The 22,551-nt window shown below is 45.5% G+C and overlaps 2 protein-coding genes across 2 annotated transcripts; both read right to left on the reverse strand.

Moving 5' to 3' along the window:
* Nucleotides 1–1,116: 1,116 nt before the first annotated feature.
* On the reverse strand, nt 1,117–5,936 carry rps21 (ribosomal protein S21). Its single transcript, XM_082518787.1, has 6 exons — nt 5,836–5,936; nt 5,465–5,537; nt 5,321–5,384; nt 2,236–2,307; nt 2,031–2,086; nt 1,117–1,173 (listed from the first exon to the last, which is right to left on the reverse strand). The coding sequence occupies exons 2-6, from the start codon at nt 5,512–5,514 to the stop codon at nt 1,164–1,166; spliced, it is 252 nt and encodes an 83-aa protein (XP_082374913.1). The 5' UTR covers nt 5,515–5,537; nt 5,836–5,936; the 3' UTR covers nt 1,117–1,163.
* An 8,928-nt stretch (nt 5,937–14,864) lies between these two features.
* Nucleotides 14,865–16,281, reverse strand: LOC309697766 (uncharacterized protein). Its single transcript, XM_082519878.1, has 3 exons — nt 16,105–16,281; nt 15,724–15,863; nt 14,865–15,233 (listed from the first exon to the last, which is right to left on the reverse strand). The coding sequence occupies exons 1-3, from the start codon at nt 16,123–16,125 to the stop codon at nt 15,044–15,046; spliced, it is 351 nt and encodes a 116-aa protein (XP_082376004.1). The 5' UTR covers nt 16,126–16,281; the 3' UTR covers nt 14,865–15,043.
* Between the last annotated feature and the right edge of the window lie 6,270 nt (nt 16,282–22,551).

Raw genomic sequence — 22,551 nt, forward strand, 5'->3', positions numbered from 1 at the left:
TATGAGTGTTAGGGTCCCAGGAGGACGATCCTGGTATTAACTGTACATTTAACCTCCTAGGACCTGCCGTCCACATATGTGGACATCACATTTTAGGTTATTTAGACCAGAATACTCAATTTTGCTCTACGTGGGCCTGTTATCCACTTAAGAGGACATTATACTGCTACTGTTCTATCAAAATTTTAAATGAATATCCTCATTTATGGCTCTTATTTTTCTTAAAAACAAAAATAAGGTTAAAAAAAAAAATCTGGTAATTCTTTGTTTTTACATTCATCGGGCCCCAATCAGCCCAAATATCAAAGAGAAATTAAAAATGCTGCCGTGGAAGAGTTCGGTTCTTAGGTTAAAGGAGACCTTTCATCTGCTCCCACCTGTCCTGAGCAGACACCTATCAAACATGAAAGTTTACCCAGAATGCACTTTGTGAAGTTTTGACATCGAACTCTGACAACTGATCACAGGAACCAGACTCGAACCTCTGGGTTTCCTCTCAGGGGATAAAATATGACATCATTTATCAGCTTCATTGATCATTTGTGAAATCTCATTAGAGCCACAGTAAACTGCTGCTACGACAAACACACTTAGCACAATCTCAAAGCTCGGATTTACCTGAACAATGAGTCTGAGAGGAAATTATACCTGCTCTCACTCAGACCGTCACGATTACTACAAACTCCAGCTGCGCACACACATCAGTGAAGTTTTAAAGGTAAACACACACATACAGATCCATCGCTGCAGACAAATATGATGCTGAGATTTAAGAAAGCGCCTGCTCGGCAGAGAAAGAGACAATCTTGGTTAAATCTTTGCGGCCCTGCCCTCTGGAGGCGTTCGCTGATGCCTGAGAACGTGGCGCATCAGTTAGACCCACTGGAGCACGCTGACCTTTCACCTTTCCTCCCCACAGAAACAGTTTGTAGTAACCTTTGACCCCCCCCCCCAAACCCACAGCTGACTTCCTTCAGCGGTTTGTGTTTAGCTGACCAGCACCAGCCTCTGGTTTTTATGCAGGTACAATAACTGAAGCCCTATTTTCAGCCAACGCACTGAGCATGCTCAGACCCGTATGCGACCCATCAAACGTGAAGAAACGACAGCAGACGATTTTATTTTCTCACTTTATTTTCCAAACTGTCTCCAGCTGCACACACTCAGAAGTTCCTGCAAAAGAAAAACAGGAAACAGCTGTTAGACGCACACTTTAGACTTCCTGTCTTCTTTTAAACACTTTCACAATAAAGTGTCTCACATTAATAAAACTGATGACGCCACATGTTTGGCAGTGGCGCTCTAAATCCTGATGTTTAAACAGGAAGTTGAAGTTTACTGACTGTCCGCACAAACGCTCGCAGTGTTTTCAGGGTTAATGATGCAGGGAAATGAAAGCGGTTTAATGTGGATTAAGCCTCAGTGCCACCAGGCCATCGTGCTCCTACAAAAGCGACGTCACATCGGCCGAGACGAGCCGCTGCTTTGGTGTCGGGCGCCTCTAGATGTTTGTAACCTCTCATGTGACCGGTGGGTGTTACCGGCGTTTTAACGAGCTGTTGGTGCTGGAGCTCAGATTACTGCGATCACAGGAGGCGGTCCTCCTGCACCAGCTGACACTGAGCTATAAACGCTACGATGCTGTGCTGATGTCATGACCCTTTACTGTCACTTTATTTCCTCTGAGAGTTTTAGAGTTTGAACCTGATAAATGCTGACGTGTTACTGCTCCGTCTTTTTAAAGAACATTTCCAGCGTTGTTGTTTTACTTGCACGACTCAGCGCTCAGATATTTCATTTATTTTCTTTGGTGATCTTTGGTTAGCACTGCATCCTGTTTGTCTCCATCAGCTCGCCGTGTCTGAAAATCATTGTGCGTAAATACAGTTCTGTGACAGTGATGCGGCCGTCGCGTGGTTCGTGATCGAGGTCGCCGATGACGTACGGCTGGCTGAACGAAGCCGTGCTGTGACGCCACTGCACCCCAGCCTCACTTTAACAGTTTACGATCAAACGTGAGAGCTGCTTACTTCACCACGACGCCGTCGTTCTTCGCCAGCCTCAGGATGGAGTCGTCAGACTCGCCCTGAAACACACAAACAGTCTGTTCAGATTTATAGAAAAAAAATCCCAGAGTCTCAGCCCTGAATCTGAGATGTCTGGGTTTGTTGTGGCTGCTCTCAGTGGTTCCACCTAGAACACTGAGGGCGTGTTTAATGTTCTGCTCACACTTACCATCCTGCGGATGGGGCCGCAGATGGCGTAGGTCTTGGACTGACCGTTGAAGCGTCCGGTCACCTTATCAACCTGAAACAAGACAAAAGAAACATTCAGACACCCGTCACTTTAACCACGAGCGGCCCGAGCATCACATCAGCGTTTCAGTTCCACACAACTCCAAACTGGAACGTCCCACCGGAGCGTGGAACTGGAACAACGTCCCTCTGGAACAGGAACGTCCCACCGGAGCGTGGAACTGGAACGACTTCTGTGTGAGCGAACATCAGTTTCCAGCTTCCCTCTGGTGCCTCTGCGGTTCACACATCTTGCAAATGTGTGTGCACGGCACGCAGATCCAACGATAATGAGCCGCATTATTTACATACTCGTGAATCATGGAGCGCCGTCCTCTCGCTGCCTGCAGCACTTCCAACATGAAGAGTCCCAGCTCACACACACCAAGTCGTGAACGGACAGGTGTCCGCTGATCAGGTGACACACCTGTATGTTGCTATATGTCATTCATTTTAAAAATGCTACCTCAGGAACACGTCCAGCTGAGCGGCGCATCTGGACCCTTTGAGGTAACGGTGCACACCTGCATTTCCTGATGCCGCCATCATGCTAAAATCTTTATTTTGAAAGCAGTTTAAAACAGCCACAGCTGACAGAAAGTACTGTACATTGGAACGAAATAATAAAATTACATAAGCTATAGATAAAAGCCAAATAAAAGAAAAATGTAAAATAATTAATTAGTTAGCTAATAACTAATTTAATCACAAGAGAAACTAAGTCTCACTGAGGTCAAAAGCCAAAGAATAAAAATGGTTTTAAGATGCGTTTTAAAAGTGGACAGTGAAGCGGCCTCTCTAATGTGCAAGGGCAGGTTAGTCCATAATTCAGGAGCTATAGAAAAGGCCCCGCCCCCTCTGAGCTTCCTTCTGGATCTCCAGGAGCAGCCGGTCAGCTGACCTAAGAGACCGACAGGGTGTGTGGAGATGAAGACGCTCAGAGAGGTAAAGCGGGGCAAGACTGAAAGTATTTAAACACAAACATAAGAATTTTAAAATGAACTCTAAAAGACACGGGCAGCCAGCGCAGTGAGGCATGCACCGGGATTATGCTCTTTTTTACCTGCTGTCAGTCGTGCAGCGGCTTTTTGAGCCAGCTGCAGACGTGACGGCAGCAACTGACTGAGTTACACTCTGCAGACAGGATGAAATAAAGGCATGGATCACTGGGCAGCACTCAAAGCATGATTACAAGTGCTGCCTAAAAAGAAAAGATTTCACTCTCGCCTTACATTATAAAAACTGGACTTCACCACTTCTCTGATTTGGTTGTCCAACTTATAATCACTGTCCAAATTAAAACCAAGTCAGTAATAACAGGTTTAAAATAAACTTCCAGGTAGGGCTGCACGATTAATTGTTAGAAAATCGCGATCTCGATTCATACTTATGTGCGATCTCATTTCCAAATGACAACGATTTAAAACAAAACAAAACAAAAAAAGACGACGATTGTAGCGCATTTTGATCCGGGACGTAATCTGCATGAAAACAAGCGCTCACTCTTCCTGCTCAACAAATGACAAGGACGGAGCCTTATACCACGTGATACAGAAGCTGTGCCGTGTGATGCTAAAATTAGCAGGAAAAAACAACGGAGAGCACGTCAGGGATGACGAGAAAGTGACAGGAGAAAATCCGTCCCGGTCAACCACCCAAACATCAATAACGGGAACCTTATACAGCGCTTCCCTATACCCGTCGAACTCCCGCAGGCACAAAGACATTACGGAGGCTATCACTTATCACCTGACCAAAGATATGGCTCCATCAACACTGTGCAAAACGAGAGATTTAGGAAAATGATCAACACCCTAGACAAACGCTGCACAGTGCCGTCCCACAACTATTTTTCTATTGTTGCACTACCTGCTCTGTACACGCAGCGTCGAGCAACGGTGGAGACGGAATTTCAAGCAGTACAACAACAAAACGTGAGACATTTGTTGTTTTTATGTTTATTTATTGTTTTTATGTTCAGTCTCAACTGTTACGAAGTTGATGTGCAGTTAATAAGTGCAATAAATATTTATACTGGAAAAGAGAATCGTGATCTACTGGTGGTGGTCAGAGGGCCCGGTGGCGCCAGTGTCCGGCAGCCTCGCCTCTGTCAGTGCGCCCCAGGGCAGCTGTGGCTACAATGTAGCTGCCATCGCCAGTGTGTGAATGTGTGTGTGAATGGGTGAATGACTGAATGTAGTGTGAAGCGCTTTGGGGTCCTTAGGGACTAGAAAAGCGCTATACAAATGCAGGCAGGCCATCTCAATTCTAAGCCAAAAAAATCGTGATTCTCATTTTATGCAAAATCGTGCAGCCCTACTTCCAGGGGTCCCAAATCTACAGAGGAGCACTCACAAGGACCACTGGGTCCAAACACCAGCTACTATGTTTAAGGATCACAGCCCTGTGATGAGCTGCTCATTGGACTACCAGCCCTCTCAGCTGGTCAGACCACAAGAGCAGAGATTTGATTGGATGAATGTGCCAGCAGAAACACAAACAGAGCAACGTTAACGTTACGCTGAGCGTTTCCCTGCTACAGGTCAGGTACCGGACTAAAGTCTGAGATGAGCTCAGACCAGGCTCGAGTTTCAGAAAATCATAAATGCAGCTCCGGGAGTCACCATGGCAACAGAAAACAGCCGGGTAACAGAATCATAAAAACATGGCTCTTTCTACCCATGTTTCCCACAGGCAGCACACACGGCATCAAAGGCGCCATGGCATGGCACGGCACGCTGCCAGGCGGCACACAGGAGGCAGCTGACCGAAGCCTGGTTGAAGCGCCCTTCCGACACAGTTGGTGTGGAGCATCTACAGTTTGTTGTACGTGTACAATGACAAAGGCTATTCTACTCCATCTGTCTTTGAGGAACACAAACCCGGGGTTTCCCCTTATCTCAGGATCAACCTGCTGCCTGCCACGGAAAGACGACCCCAAACCACACAGGGCACGCTCTGTTCCCAAACGTCATCATCACTGGACCCGCCTACACACCACCCGAGGCCCTCTGACCAGCTCTCACCTCAGCGATGTTGATCTGGATGGAAGCATGGTCTTTGGCTCCGATGATCCTGTTGCTGGCAGAGCTGCAAACACACACACATACTTCATTAAACGTCAGCTCGCCATCACCTGTCTCTCTAACTTTCTTCCTCGCTGCTCTCACCATTTCCGCGGGACGTACAGGTCCACAAATTCACCGGCGTCGTTCTGCATGTTGGAGCTCGTTCGGGTGTCACCTGCAAACACGTCACACTTTTGAAAACACACACAGCGCCCTCGCGATGCTAACAGGCTAACACAGACACATAGCGCCGCCGCGATGCTAACAGGCTAACACCCGAGCCCACACTGCGGCCTCGTGCGGCTCTTTGCGGGACACAAACGCTAACATCAGCACACGTGGAGCCCGGGAGCCCCCCACACGCTACACACACACACACACCCACAGCACGAGCCCGGCTCAGAAATCACAGCCAGCCGACGATAAAACACATTTTCAGACATTTTTACTCGGAGAGCGCGAGACACACGTACCGTGCAAGTTAAGTGGCGAAAAGGAAAGGGAGGAGCTTCGTCACCGGAAACACGTAAATCGCGTCTGCGTGTCTGATTTTTATGAAAACTATTTATTTTTTTTAATTTTTCATTTCTAAAACATTTCCTGTCGCCCGTAGAGCTGCCCGATGCATTCTGGGATTATATTCACATTAAACTCTAACGGACCGTTTCAGCCTCGTTCACGCGCCACGCGTTAGTTGTTGCTCAGCTTTTCTGAGTGGCGACACCTATCGGTCAGGAGGAAATGCGAGCAGGGAGCCCTTGTACGAGGTCAGACCTGCACTAGTGATGTGCGATACCACTGATTTCCTTTCCGATCCAATACCAAGTAAAATTCAGGGTGGTATCGACGATACTGATCTGATACCGATACTTTGTACAAAACCTTTTTTTACTGTATCTTTTATTGTATCTCAAATTATAAAAACGGAAGTTGTGCGCCATTTGAGCATGTTCAGCACTAAAGGACTCTGCCACAGACGTCTGTCTCGCCCTAGCAGCACCTGTCCCTCTCCTCCTCTTCAGTTCGCCTCAACATAAGCTCGTCATATTCTGTGATATGATTTATTCTGAGGTGTTTGATGAGGTCAGTGGAGCTGCCACGAAACCTCACTGTCTTGCCACATCGCAAACTGCGTCTTGGCTGTTTGTGGAGGTAAAACACGTCCACACATGACTCCATTTACGCTCAGCCGTTGTTGTGAGTGCGCACGCCAGGGGCTGCCACACAGTTATGCAGCCGTATTTCGCACATGACTATGAAAGGCGGAAGAGGAAGTAGTTCCTTCCAGTGTAGACGATCCGAATGTTATAGTTTCTTTCCACTGTGTTAATGATAAACTACAAATTTACCCTAAATTACTAAAATATCGATATTTTAATGTGAGAATCGATTCTAGAACATAAATGACTGATATCGGAGGAATCGATATTTCAGGATCGATCTGCACATCTCTAGGGCACAGAGGTCATCAGAGTAGAATCAGAAGTACCACTGTGTGTCATCTGCATAGGAAACATTGTGAGTCCTTATGACAGTACTAAGCCGGAGCATGTGAAGTTTAAAGAGTAATGATAAAGACCGACCGCTGAGAATTGCTGACTGCATGTTGATCTGTGCAGAGTTACAAAGCCTTTGAATCCACAGTGTCAAAGGCAGCAGTGAGGTTGAGCTGAACGTAATTGAAACTAAGAATTGCTGTTGGTCTTCAGCTCAACTTCAGCTGGTGAAAGAATGTGAATGCTTTTACTTTGAAAGAATGCTCTCATAGAAATATTTATTTTTCCATGACACGGAAACTCTGGTGACTGCGTCACTTGCTCTTAAACAGGCCGAGACAGGCTGGATTGTTGCAGTAGATCTGATATGGGCTGCTTTCTGATGTCAGGTGGAGGCCTTACAGTAATACACAGAAAACCCCAACAATGAAACAAGCCCCTATGAGCAAACACTCGGCGACAAGTCAAGGTCAAGTTCATTTATATAGCACAATACCAACAGTCCATGCTGCACAAAGTGCTTAACATTGTAAAATGCCACTAAAATAAATAAAATGCAGAACAATGATGCAGTAAAACATAGAAAAACAAATGAATCAATAAAATAAATCAATAAAAGCAACTAAAACAACAACAAATAAGGCTGTTAAAACCAAAATGTTCAACGTGTGTGAAAAGCCAGACCATAAAATGTGTCTTTAGTGATGATTTAAAGTGTTAGAGTGTTTGTGCAGGTCTAATATTAAGAGGAAGACTATTGCAGAGTCTGGGTCCTGCCACAGAGAAGCCTCTGTCACCACCACACTTCAGTCCAGGAGTAGTTAAGCTTAGTTCTGACCTGGACCTCGCGGTTCTTCCTGGAGCATAAACCAACAGCGTGATGCTATGCAGAGGGCGCATTGCATCACAGTTTGAGCTGGTTTCTGTCCACCCACATATCCCTGTAATGCCTTACTGATACTGTTTTCTTTCAGTATGAGTGTGGTTATTCCACTGAACTGCAAATGTGTTTTGACATTTCAGTCATATCTCCATATCTGTACAGTTCAGCCTCCTCATTTTTCTGTTTACAAACTTCTCACCCCATCTATTGAAGTCAGGTGTTTGTAAATCATGAAATCCTCCTGTATGACATCATGAACATCATGGATGCCACCATGGAGCTGCAGAAAGGTGTAATGAAGAAGGTGCTTAAGAAATACAGCAAGCTGTCCAGAATGAGGCCTTGGAAACTGCTGAGCAAAGACTCACAGCCTTGGCCAGCTGCTTGAGGAGGTACACCAGAGAGATAGAAGGCAGGAGAATAAACCAGCTGTTCTCCACAGAACCAGCAAAGGTGTACTCTCAGTGGCAAGGGAACAATAAGAGAACAGCACCACCAAGGCTGGAGACAGAGCAATACTGGAAGAGCATATGGGAGAAGGATGCGACCCATAACGGCAATGCTCAGTGGCTAGAGGATCTGAGGGCAGACCACAGCGACCTCCCTGAACAGGGTCCAGTAACCATCACAGTGGCAGATATCCAAGAAAGGGTCTCCAGTATGAAGAGTTGGACAGCACCAGGGCCCGACATGGTTCACGCCTACTGGCTGAAGAAGCTGACTGCACTCCACGAGTGCCTGGCAGCACAAATGAACCAGCTGCTAGTTAACGAGAGACACCCGGAATGGCTAACCGAAGGTCGGACGGTCCTGATCCCCAAGGACCCCAAGAAGGGACCGGTCCCCTCCAACTACCGACCAATAACCTGCCTCAGTACTACATGGAAGCTCCTGTCAGGCATCATGATTCAAGATGGCGCTGGAGTGACGGCAGCCTTTCCAAGTAGCTCTGCAACACCGCACCTTTTTCTTAACTTTAACTTTTTTAGACTAGGCTTTTCAAACTTTATTTCACCTTCCTCTACTTATACCTCTTAGATATAGCGATACAAGATGGATAATGCACTTTTTAAAACTTCTGGAACCAGCTCCTTCATCTATTCGAGAGCGGAGCTGCTGGCACTAAGAACAAAGGGACAGACCGGCATGCGACACATGTCGCCCCTGCTAAGACGGTACGGTGTTATCCTAAAAACAAACCGTGGGTAACACAGGAAGTCAAAGCTGTCCTCAACATGAAGAAGAAGGCTTTCAGGAGCAAAGTGAAGGAGGAGATGAAAGCAGCACAGCGGGAGGTGAAACGCTGCCTGAGGGAAGCAAAGGACACCTACAGGAGGAAGGTGGAGCAGAAGTTGGAGAGGAACAATATGAGGGAGGTCTGGAATGGTGTGAAAACCATCACAGGCCACAACACCAAGAAAAGCACAGTGGGGGGGGACTGTGGAGAAGGCAAACGAACTCAACAACTTCTTCAACAGGTTTGACCAGCCCACAACCCCCCCACCCCCACCCTCACCCTCACTACAGAGTCCTCTCCCCACTCTCCTACCTCCCTCCCTCGCTTCCCCCCCTTCCTGACACCATGACACCCCCCTCCTCCAATCCCTCTCTCAGCAGCAAGACATCTCCCCCCCTCCCCTCCTCCCAAACATCTCCCAGTGTCACAGTGGATCAGGTCAGGAGACAACTGAGGAAGCTTCGCCCCAGAAAGGCAGCAGGCCCAGACAAGGTGTGTCCTAGGATGCTAAAGGCGTGTGCTGCTGAACTTGGGGAGCCGCTACAACGAGTCTTCAACCTCAGTCTGCGACTGGGGAGAGTGCCCGCCCTATGGAAGACATCCTGCATCGTCCCGGTCCCCAAAAAGAACCGGCCCAATGAGCTGAATGACTTCCGACCGGTGGCACTGACGTCACATCTTATGAAGACTCTAGAGCGGCTCTTCCTCAACCTCCTCCGACCACAGGTACAACATGCCCAGGACCCACTACAGTTTGCATACAAGGCGGGTGTCGGAGTGGAGGATGCCATCCTGTACCTCCTGCACAGAGCCCACTCACACCTGGATGGGGGAAAAGGCACGGTCAGGATCCTGTTTCTTGACTTTTCCAGTGCCTTTAATACCATCCGGCCCTGTATGCTTCAGGAAAAACTGAACAGGATGGAGGTGGACCCCTGCCTGGTGGCTTGGATCTCCGACTACCTCACCGACAGACCACAGTACGTCAGGCTGAAGGACATCACGTCTGACACTGTGGTCAGCAGCACAGGAGCACCACAGGGAACTGTGCTGTCCCCTCTTCTCTTCACCCTGTACACCTCTGACTTCTGCTACAACTCTGAATTATGCCACATTCAGAAGTTTGCAGATGACACGGCCATCATGGGGTGTATCTGGGATGATCAGGAAGAGGAGTACAGAAGTCTGGTGAGGAACTTTGTCGCATGGAGTCACACAAACCACCTGCAACTCAACACCTCAAAGACTAAGGAACTGGTTGTGGACTTCGGGAGGTCCAGAGAAGGTCCACTGCCGGTTCAGATAGAGGGGGAGGAGGTGGAGGTGGTCAACAAGTACAAGTACCTCGGGCTGTGGGTGGACAATAAACTGGACTGGTCATGCAACACAGAGCACCTGTATAAAAAAGCCCAAAGCCGACTGTACTTCCTCAGGAGGCTGAGGTCTTTTAACATCTGCAGGAAGCTCCTGAGGATGTTTTACCAGTCGGTGGTTGCTGGAGTACTTTTCTATGCTGTGGTGTGCTGGGGGAGCAGCACAGCAAAGAGGGACTCATGCAGGCTGGAGAAACTGATCAGGAAGGCTAGCTCTGTGGTCGGCATGAAGCTGGACACTCTGGTGACAGTGGCAGAGAAAAGGACACTAAAAAAACTGCTGGACATTATGGACAATGCTGGGCATCCTCTGCACACAGCCATTAACAACCAGAAGAGTCTGTTCAGTGACAGGTTGCTTCTCCCCAAGACAAGAACTAACAGACTTAAAAACTCCTTTGTCCCACACGCCATCAGACTGTTTAACTCCTCTCTGGAGGGGAGAGGGAGGGGAGACAGGAGGACAAAGGAGGGGGGAACAACTAAGCTGTAGTGCCTCTTCACCTCACTGTGCAATACCTTTTGTGCAATACTTTTGTAAATAGTCAACAGTGCAATAGACTCAATACTTGAAATGTGCAATTCACTTGTATTTTTATTTTTATTCCTATTTATTCTATTTATACCCTTCGTATATTTTATTTATATTTGTCTCTGTATTTATATGTGTGTGTGTATATATATATATATAACATTGTGTAACTGTAACTTCTGTCGGTGCTGTGCTTTTTGGAAATCGAATTTCCCAGAGGAACCCACCCGAGGGATTAATAAAGTTCTATCTTATCTTATCTTATCTTATCTTATCTTATCTTATCTTATCTTATCTTATCTTATCTTATCTTATCTTATCTTATCTTATCTTATCTTATCGGCTCTTATCTTATCTTATCTTATCTTATCTTATCTTATCTTATCTTATCGGCTCTTATCTTATCGGCTCTTATCTTATCGGCTCTTATCTTATCGGCTCTTATCTTATCTTATCTTATCTTATCTTATCGGCTCTTATCTTATCTTATCGGCTCTTATCTTATCTTATCTTATCTTATCTTATCTTATCTTATCTTATCTTATCTTATCTTATCGGCTCTTATCTTATCGGCTCTTATCTTATCGGCTCTTATCGGCTCTTATCTTATCTTATCTTATCGGCTCTTATCTTATCTTATCGGCTCTTATCTTATCGGCTCTTATCGGCTCTTATCTTATCTTATCGGCTCTTATCTTATCGGCTCTTATCGGCTCTTATCTTATCTTATCGGCTCTTATCTTATCGGCTCTTATCGGCTCTTATCTTATCTTATCGGCTCTTATCGGCTCTTATCTTATCTTATCGGCTCTTATCTTATCGGCTCTTATCGGCTCTTATCTTATCTTATTTTATCTTATCTTATCTTATCGGCTCTTATCTTATCGGCTCTTATCTTGTCGGCTCTTATCGGCTCTTATCTTATCTTATCTTATCTTATCTTATCTTATCTTATCTTATCTTATCGGCTCTTATCTTATCTTATCGGCTCTTATCTTATCTTATCTTATCTTATCGGCTCTTATCTTATCTTATCTTATCTTATCTTATCTTATCGGCTCTTATCTTATCTTATCGGCTCTTATCTTATCTTATCTTATCTTATCGGCTCTTATCTTATCTTATCTTATCTTATCTTATCTTATCGGCTCTTATCGGCTCTTATCGGCTCTTATCGGCTCTTATCTTATCTTATCGGCTCTTATCTTATCTTATCTTATCTTATCTTATCTTATCTTATCTTATCTTATCGGCTCTTATCTTATCGGCTCTTATCGGCTCTTATCTTATCGGCTCTTATCTTATCTTATCGGCTCTTATCTTATCTTATCTTATCGGCTCTTATCTTATCTTATCGGCTCTTATCTTATCTTATCTTATCTTATCGGCTCTTATCTTATCGGCTCTTATCGGCTCTTATCTTATCTTATCGGCTCTTATCGGCTCTTATCTTATCTTATTTTATCTTATCTTATCTTATCGGCTCTTATCTTATCGGCTCTTATCTTATCGGCTCTTATCGGCTCTTATCTTATCTTATCTTATCTTATCTTATCTTATCTTATCGGCTCTTATCTTATCTTATCGGCTCTTATCTTATCTTATCTTATCGGCTCTTATCTTATCTTATCTTATCTTATCGGCTCTTATCGGCTCTTATCGGCTCTTATCTTATCTTATCTTATCTTATCTTATCGGCTCTTATCTTATCGGCTCTTATCTTATCGGCTCTTATCGGCTCTTATCTTATCGGCTCTTATCTTATCTTATCGGCTCTTATCTTATCTTATCTTATCGGCTCTTATCTTATCTTATCGGCTCTTATCTTATCGGCTCTTATCTTATCGGCTCTTATCTTATCGGCTCTTATCGGCTCTTATCTTATCTTATCGGCTCTTATCTTATCGGCTCTTATCGGCTCTTATCTTATCTTATTTTATCTTATCTTATCTTATCGGCTCTTATCTTATCGGCTCTTATCGGCTCTTATCTTATCTTATTTTATCTTATCTTATCTTATCGGCTCTTATCTTATCGGCTCTTATCGGCTCTTATCGGCTCTTATCGGCTCTTATCTTATCGGCTCTTATCTTATCGGCTCTTATCGGCTCTTATCTTATCTTATCGGCTCTTATCTTATCGGCTCTTATCGGCTCTTATCTTATCTTATCTTATCTTATCGGCTCTTATCTTATCGGCTCTTATCGGCTCTTATCTTATCTTATCTTATCTTATCTTATCTTATCTTATCGGCTCTTATCTTATCTTATCTTATCTTATCTTATCGGCTCTTATCGGCTCTTATCTTACCTTATCTTATCTTATCGGCTCTTATCTTATCTTATCTTATCGGCTCTTATCGGCTCTTATCTTATCTTATCTTATCGGCTCTTATCTTATCTTATCTTATCGGCTCTTATCTTATCGGCTCTTATCTTATCTTATCTTATCTTATCTTATCTTATCTTATCTTATCTTATCGGCTCTTATCTTACCTTATCGGCTCTTATCGGCTAAGATGAACAGACACATGGGTCACTACAAGAGCGGGCCACAGAAAAGGATGGGCAAGAATACCAGAGGCGCAAAACACCAGCTACTGGTAGACAGAACATTCAGCCGAGACTGCAAGACCAGACTGACCAACCTGTGCACTGCCTGGATTGATTACAAGAAGGCCTATGACTCAATGCCCCACAGCTGGATACTGGAATGCCTAGAATTGTACAACATCAAGGGGACCCTAAGAGCCTTCATCAGGAACTCAATGGGGATGTGGCGTACAACACTAGAGGCCAACTCCAAGCCCATAGCACAAGTCACCATCAAGTGCGGGATCTACCAAGGAGATGCTCTGTCCCCACTGCTGTTCTGCATAGGCCTGAACCCCCTCAGTGAGATCATTGACAAGACTGGCTACGTTCAAAAGTGGATTTTTGTTTATGTATATATCAGTGCTGTCAATAAGAAAAGTAAATAATTAATATCACAATTTTCTGCAATTAATCATGATTAATCAATTACTTGATCAGTAACTTGGTTGCAATTTTTTTTTCAACGTTATATTTAAGCTTGTAACAGACAGTTATGCAATATAATGAAGTAAATGGAGAATAAACACAAAGAATGTTAAATGCTTAAATTCAAAGAGAATTTGAGTAGTTTTCTGTGAGCACAGGTTCTCTCCTGTGAAATACAACTTTTTAAAAACCTATATACTAATATTATACCGTGTTTGGCTGCTGGTTCAGTGAATTGTGGTCTGAGAAGGACGAAACCTGCAGCTTCAGAATCCGTGAGATGTCCGTGTACATGCTGCCGGGTGAATGATCCGCACTTTGTGTTTACATCTTTTTGGAGAATTGTTGCTGTTTTAGCTGTTTGGCAATTGTTGAAATACTTTTGTGAGCAAAATATATTTTATATCAAAATCAATTCAGGATTTAATGAATTGATATCACGTTATTCAAACTAAAATCAATTTGAATCAGAAAATCGATGTTTTAAAAAACCCACCCGAAGTCCCGTTGATCTTGTTCAAATCTGGGCATTTCATATTGGCAATATTATTATATAACGCTATATATACACTTTCATTGCTTTATCTGTCTATTAGCACTGTGCTTATATGTAAAACCAGGCATCAGCAAGTAAAACACATTTAGTGCACTACAAATCCTTTGATGAATACGAGGCTTTAATAGTTTTACTGAAGCTCAGTGAGGTACATAAAAATCCAGCATTTTGATAATACAAAACAAACATTTTCACATTGGTACTGACCAGAAATATTCTGAAATGACTATGATATTATCAAGTTACTGCGTATTACATGATGCATGTAAAGAATAAAATGTGATATTCAGATGCACATTGAACAGATCAGTACACTGAATTTTTCTAGAAAAAAGGATTCAGGTTGCTTTGAAACAAGCAACACTGCCACAAAATTCATGAAGTTTTATCTCATGTAAACAAACATGTCATTGACATATAGGTAAGTTTAAAAAACGATGACTTGGTCGCATTTTACATGCACACTCATATATAACCTGATAAACAGTATTTCCTAGTTACAAATAAATACATTCAATATAGGCACAGCCAGCAACTAAAAGCAGGTTGTTACGGCACATTCAGCACAGCCTGGCGTCCGGCCGTCATTCCTTCGCGACACAGGTGCATCCGACCGCCAGATCGAACGGACAGCTGCAATACCCATGCGTGCCTATGCTCTCGTACACCTGAATCTGTACGAAGATTGGTCTGGCCACCATGTTCTCCACACTGCAAGGCATGCATTTGGCCTCCTTGATCGTCTGTGGTTCTCGGCCTGCTTTAGAGTTGTTTCTGAAACACAGGAAAACAAAGTCCACGGATAAACGGAAGTGTTCAGGTGTGACAGTGTCAGACATTAAGATCTGCTCACGCTGGACTCAAAAGCCTGTGAATTTTAGCTCTAACACATGTGCTTGTCCCAGCACTGTGTCCAACCTTTCCTCTGCTAAAATCAATGTTGAAATCCAGTTTTTATGGCTGGGTGGCATAAAGTCTGCAGCAAGATTGGACTGACAGGGCATTACCCAGTAATCCTCCACGACTTCCTGCTCATTTGTGACGGTAATGAGATCATAATTTACAAAATGAACATTGTGTTTTATTCAGTAAGACCTGAAACCAGCGACTGAGACCATGAAGTCATGAGGGCAGTTTAGAGTGGCCCCCACTGAAAGTGCATCCTTACACTCCTGAAGCACCAGTCGTATATATACAGCTGTGTTTGTATGATCAATGAAGCCTAAACTTTTGTTCTTTCCTGGCTTTAAGTAAGTAAACTCACTGTAGTTTCCAGGGCGCGACTGAAGAATTATGGAGGTCGGACACATGAGTGAAGTACTGCCTGTGATAGTGCTGAGCATGGTTGCAGTTTTGAGGACAAACCGGGCTGCTGAACGCTGTCCCCATCAGTCCCAGGAAGAGCTGGAAGACAAGCACACATTTTGACACAATGACACCGATCAGAGGCTTTGACTGATCTGTCTCCAACGTCCCTCCAAAAGAAGCTCGATGAAAACGCTTTGCTCTGTACACACACATCACACAGGTTTGTGTAGTAATGAGCTGTGCAGTCCAAAGCTGTTTCCAGGCTGTCACTGTGAGGTGAAGCCAGAGCGTACAAAGCATCTGCACACCTGTTCTCCAGGTGACGGCTCGTACTCACCAGAATAGCGCTGGAGTTCATGCTGAAGCTGCTGAGCTGGAATGCGTCTCCTCCTGTTCACCTGTGTAAACTCTCTGCTGGCACAGAGCTGCTGGTGTCTCCCTGTCTGAGCACACCTGTTTTATCCTGTCACTCGCTGATGAAAGCTCATTTGCATTGTGCGGGGGAGGTGGCGGAGCCGTGTCAGCGGGATGTCATCATCGCGCGTACACATCAGTCAGCGAGCGTGTACGTGGTTGAAGTTTGTTTTGTGTCGGGGCTAAATTTAGTCTGAACCTGCAGGCTTTCAGTCAGCTTTAAGCTTCATTGTTCCCGAGGGAAACTTTCAAGTTTCAAAGCAAAGAGAGAAAATCAAAGGTGAAAACATAACATGATATTTCAAAAGGTAAAAGGCTGTAACAGAATTAAACACACATTTAATTATTTCATGTAATTGAGCTCTTTTAGATATGTTATCATATCCTGTAGTTGGCTTTTGACTTCCTGACCTGCTGATCAGTTTGAAGTTATCCTGGATTATTGAGCACTTTCAGACTTCTTCTCTGGTTTTCAGGCTCTTATTTTGTCAAGTCAGCCTTTGGGATGATCAGTCAGAATAAATACTGACATTTATCACGGCTTAAGGGAAACGACATTTGACCTGATGCAGCTACAACTGATACGACCTGCGTTTGGTTTCATGTCCAAACTGAGCGTCAGTGTTCAAATGTCTCGTTATCCAGTCATTTCCCTCGAGGTTCAAAATTCCCAGGCTCGGGACACCGTGACAGGGATTTCCTCGTCTTCTGCTACATCACCAAAGCGCAGCTTCCCTGGAATTTGACCCGGCCTGACACCCACACACCGATAGAAGTCCTGATGCAAGTGTGGGTTGGAACAAGTAGGAACAAGCCTGCTGCCTACTCTCACTACTTTCACAACACCTGAAGCGCTCACCTAATGAAATTCCAAACAGGCAAAGCTATAAATAGAAATCTTGGAGGCCAAGCAGATACAGGCTTTGGAGCCAAGCAGCTTTGGATTCAGGAAATGTGCGTGTTCATGAACAAAGCTGCACACGCTGAGTTTCATCACTATCCCACACACCTTACAGTGAGAGCAACAGTTTTCTGTGAATGAACCTTATAGTGCAGATTAACTTGAATCCCCAGATTAACTGGGATTGTCTTTTTTTTGTTGCCTGTGCCATTTGGTTCTTTAACCGTCAGAATTGTTGTCTGAAGACCAACAAGGAGACCCAATGGATTTACTTTGCCAAGTGGACCATCACGGCCTTGCCGTATTGGTCCATTTGATCGACCTTTGTTGTTATTATTTATTTTATTTTCAGTTGTTACAGACGGGACAGACATGACTGAGGGACAGGAAAGGGAGAAAGAAAGATAAAGGAAAAGAAAAACAGAGCAACATACTAAACACAACACCGTCACGTTAATCTAGCTAAGTGTAAACAGCAGTAAATACTAAATACTGAATGTTGTTGTGTAGCAAGCAGGACCGACAGCGCACAATGTGCTTGTGTAGTTTATGTCTATGAACAGTGAACACCCGTGTGCACACCTGTGTGGATCAGCGCGCTTGTATTCAAAAGGTTTCCCCATGTAACGGTCTGCAAGAGGATGTAGAGAGCCATAGCCCCGTCTCCCAGGGCATGAATCAGGCACGGTCCAGGCTCCAGACATCCAGAGGCCCCAGAATACGAGGACACAAGGAGGACCACCAGGGGGGCATCAGTGCCCCCCTCCTGGGAAGAGCTGAGGAGAGCCCCAGACGAGGGGTCACCCAGCAGCCACGGAGCAGAAGCCAGAGGGGGCTGCACTGGTGCGTCTATCGGCTCTGCCGGCAGCCAGCTGTGCCAGAGTGAACCGAGCCGCAGGCCCAGAGGCCCGAGGGCCCCCCACGCTCCGGAAGAGGCCTGACCAAGCAACAGGCACCAGGCCCCGCCAAGTAGTCACCGGGAGTGAGCTGGTACATACCTGAGCGCCCAGCCCCGGACACCAAGAACCACCAACGCACCGACCCCTGAGGGCATCAGTCCGGCAGGGAGTGTGGTGAGGGGAGATAGGCCTCCACACTTTGGAGGGCCTGGCAGTTCCCAGAGAGGTGGAGTCTAAGACCCGACCTGACATATAGACACAGACAAACAGGCACACACAGACACAAACATGCATTCCCACCCTCATGCACACATATACAAACACTCAGCACTCACCCAACGTAAGGATGGACATAAATGGACATGTACACACAATCACACTCCCCAAACAAACAAACAAACTCTATACCCTGGGTCCAGGTACCCTCGGCACCTAGACCCAGGAGATGTTACCCTTTCCCCCGGGTGGAGGCAAGCAGACCGCCCCAGGCTCTGCAGCAGCAGGGAGGCCCCGCATCCCAGATCCCAATCGGACGGCCAACACCTCCTCCCAGCCCCCCCGCCCCGATGGCCAGCAGAGAACGGGGGTGTGTGAGGACCCCATACCTCCCTCCTCCCGCTCATGTGTAGTGTTGCTGCGTGTTGTTCTAAAGTGCATTTAAAACACGGGAGGGCATGGTGCTGCTGCCAGAGAGCAGCAGGTGTTAGCACGGCCCCTCCCGAGAACCCTCAATGCCTACAGGTGGGCACCGGCGTCAGAGGTGGGGTTGAATACACAGACCGTCCTCTGGACGCCGTTAACGTGCCCGCCCTCAAGGCCCTATATGTATGTGTTATGAGAGTGTGAGTAATGTGGATGTCTAAGTTGTGGAATAACTGGGATTGTCATAAAAATAATTGCAATGATCCGACTTGTATTTGTAATCAGACCTTTGTGCTCATCCTCCTGTGAGCTCTGAGTGATTGCGGTTTCACGATAGTTTCATATTTGGACATATTTATTGTAAGATGTCATAGCTGTGACCTTTCTTAGCATGAAGCACAGTATTGATGAATTTCATCGCTCGGGTGTCTCCTGAATGTCACCGATTGCTTCATCAGTGCAGACGAGTGGAGGTGAGTGTGCTTTGACTAACATGCACACAGCCTCCAAACAGCCAGTGTGACCTGTGCTTCTGTAGGAAGTCAGTAAAGTTTATTCAAGAACTAAAGTGGCAAAGTGCTTTTGGGTCTGCAGCACAGTCTCCTTTAGTCACCTGGACCGAGCAAGTCCTGATGAGCAGACCTCAGAGACCTCGCAGTCAGGAGTGGATGTAGGACCTCATTAATACTCCCCAAGATCTGTAACAGTGATCGCCAAAATCTGACAGTAACCCTGAACTTTATGGGGAGCCGGTGTAAAGAGGACACAGTCAGGGTCACGTGGGACCTTTAGGAGGACCTGCCGAAGCCTTCTGCAGCCTCACAGCAGCATCCTGGACCATCTGGAAGTGATCCAGGGATGATTTCCTCAGGCAAAGGAAACAACGAATGACCAAATCAAAGCTTGTATGGTTCCAGTTTACATGGAGACGGATAAACACACGTTTGTACAAGACGGCCAAGATGCTTACCAAATCTGAACAACAGTAACAGCCACACTCCTCACAGCACAGCCCCTTCTTTTAGCTTCATTGATTCTCCTGATGCTGAATTAGTCCCTCTGTTTGTACATCAGTCCTTTCTTTGGGTTTCCCCACAGCACACCTGGAATTACTCCAACAGCAACTCTCCCTGACATTTCAGCTCAGTTGTCCTGCACAAACTCATAAACTGAAGTAATTATCTATTGCAGGAGTCAGAATAATTTTCCTCAAGCTGCACTATATTGTAAAGACCCTACAATAACACAGAGAAACCCCAACAATCATATGGGGAGGAAGAAACCGCCGACAGAACCAGGCTCAAAGACGAGAGCCAGAGATCAACAACAGGTACGATTCAATGCAGAGAGGTCTATTAACACATAGTGAGTGAAGAAGAAGCACCCAGTGCATCATGGGAATCCCCGGCAGCCTACACCTATTGCAGCTTAACTAAGGGAGGATCCAGGGTCACCTGGTCCAGCACTAACTATATGCTTTGGCAAAAAGGAAAGTTTGAGCCTGATCTTGAAAGCAGAGATTTGTTTATACACAGGTAACTACCTTTTATTTAACATAAAGAATCTGTAAAGTTGAACCTACAAAAACTGAATTTCAGCTTCTCATATAAAACGAATGTTGTGGATTTGAATTTGCTCTAAGTGCTGGTGTTTTCTGAACACTTCAGGTGTTGAAGAACATGTCGACATGTTGATAATTCCCCTCGTTGGAAGAATAAAATAAAGGAAACATCTTTCTGTGTATTCCCTTCCTTTGTTCCTCAAATGTCGCGCTGCTCTCTGTGTTCGGGAATCCTGGGGAAGACCTCGAATGTCGTATTTGCATAATGAAAGGTAAACAGGTGGGTGGATGGAGGAAGCAGGAGAGGGCTGGACAATGGGAGAGCGGACAAAAGGCGATCCCACATGCAGCATGGAAAGCATATTCCACAGCGCTGTTCTGTGTTGTTGTCCAGATATGAGGCCTGTGTGCAGGCAGGGAATCCCTCCGAACACTCCCACGCACTTGGAAAGTAAACCACAGGACTTTATGACTCCAATAGGAACACGAATGTTGTTGGCTGTTTGTTTCTCAGGATCTTTGACTGCAGGCCATCACCGACACAAGCAGAAGAATGTATAAATATACACCTACAGGAGTGATTCAGTTTAGGGAACGAAAAGTCACCCCAGACCTTCACACTGTGCACAATCTGTTCATCGGCTGCTCTGTGTTCTGCTATTTTCTATATACAGTATATAAACATATATAAACCACATAGCAGTTGTGTTTGTTTTAAGCACCGTGTGCAGTGTTGATGCCGTGGTTTATCAGCTCACAGCTTAAATGAGCACAATGGTTTGTAGCTGAGTACAAAGATAACGTTATGAAAGCACACGTGTGCAATCTGACACCAGCTTGAAGCCGCAGCTTCTGTATTTGGTTTCAGGTGATTTAACACTACAAGCTGCTGAACGAGTTGGCGTGCTGCTCCAGGCGCAATAACATCCTGACATCGGCGAATTGTGATGAGGCGCTGACGAAAGCGGCTCATTTCTTATGATCCAAAGTGATTTTGAAATCGTGAGTGGAGGCAGATCAGATCTACTGCAACCGTGCAACCCGTCTCAGCTCGTTTACAGCGAATGATTCAGCCGCCGCAGTTTCAGTGAAATTGTTTATGTAGAAACAAAAATGAAATGTCTCTCTCGCACACACAACATGTAATTACATACATATAGAAAAGTTAAAAGGTGGATATGTAAAACCCCGCTACCTTATTGTGGTGGAGGGGTTTGTGTGTCCCAGGGATCCCAGGGGCTCGTTTGTCTGGGGGCTTTTGCTCCCTGGTGGGGTCTCCCATGGCAAATTGGTCCTGGGTAAGGGACCAGACAAAAAAGACCCCTGTGAGTTCATCTCTTCTCTTAGAAACTCACGCTCCCTCTCGCAGCCTGAGATCATCTCATCAAAGGCTGTTGGTAGTTCCCCCAACACATTTTGAAACCAGAGGTGATAGATCGGTTAGAGCGGCGCCCCCCGGTGTTGGAATTCTCTCGCTCCATTTCTACGTTGCCTAGATTGTATTTATTCTTTTAAACAGCATCTTAAGACTCACTTATTTAGACTAGCTTTTAATTAGATTTGTGCTGTATGTTGGATTGTACTGTTTTATGTTTATCTCTTTATTATTATTGTGAAGCACTTTGTGGTTTTTATCCTGTGAAGAGCGCAATATAAATCAATAAAGTAAAGTAAAGTAAGATGTAAAGGGGGGCTAAGTCAGTGCTGTGCCTCCTGAAGTCCACAATGACCTCTTTGGTTCTCTTGGTGTTCAGTGCCAGGCCTCCAGCTTCAGGACTTCCTCTCTGTAGGCTGCCTCGTCTCCCTCTGAGATGAGTCCGTGGTGTCATCAGCAAACTTGATGATGAGATTGTTGTTGTGGGTCGAACTGCAGTCGTGGGGAGTAGAGGGAATACAGGAGGGGGCTCAGCACACAGCCCTGTGGGGAGCCGGTGCTCAGTGTGCGAGTGGAGGAGAGATGAGGGCGGAGCCTCACAGTCTGGGGCCGGTTTGTGAGAAAGTCCTTTATCCAGGCACATGTGAGAGGAGGGAGGCCGAGAGTGACCAGTTTGATGATGAGGATGTCCGGATCATTGAAGGCTGAGCTGTAGTCTACAAACAGCATTCGGACGTAGCTCTGCCGCTGCTCTAGGTGACTCAGCACAGAGTGGAGGGCGATGGTGTCTTCTGTGGATCTGTTTGCGTGGTATGCAAACTGGTGCGGGTCGAATTCTGGGCGGAGGTAATCCTTGATGTGCTGAAGGACTAGTCTCTCGAAGCATTTCATGATTACCGGTGTGAGGGCCACAGGGCGGTAATCGTTCAGGCTGGTGATGGGAGACGTCTTCGGCACTGGGATGATTGTGGCTGATTTTAGACAGGATGGGA

Source organism: Aulonocara stuartgranti (assembly GCF_965226115.1).
Source record: "Aulonocara stuartgranti genome assembly, chromosome: 20".
Classification (NCBI taxonomy): Eukaryota; Metazoa; Chordata; class Actinopteri; order Cichliformes; family Cichlidae; genus Aulonocara; species Aulonocara stuartgranti.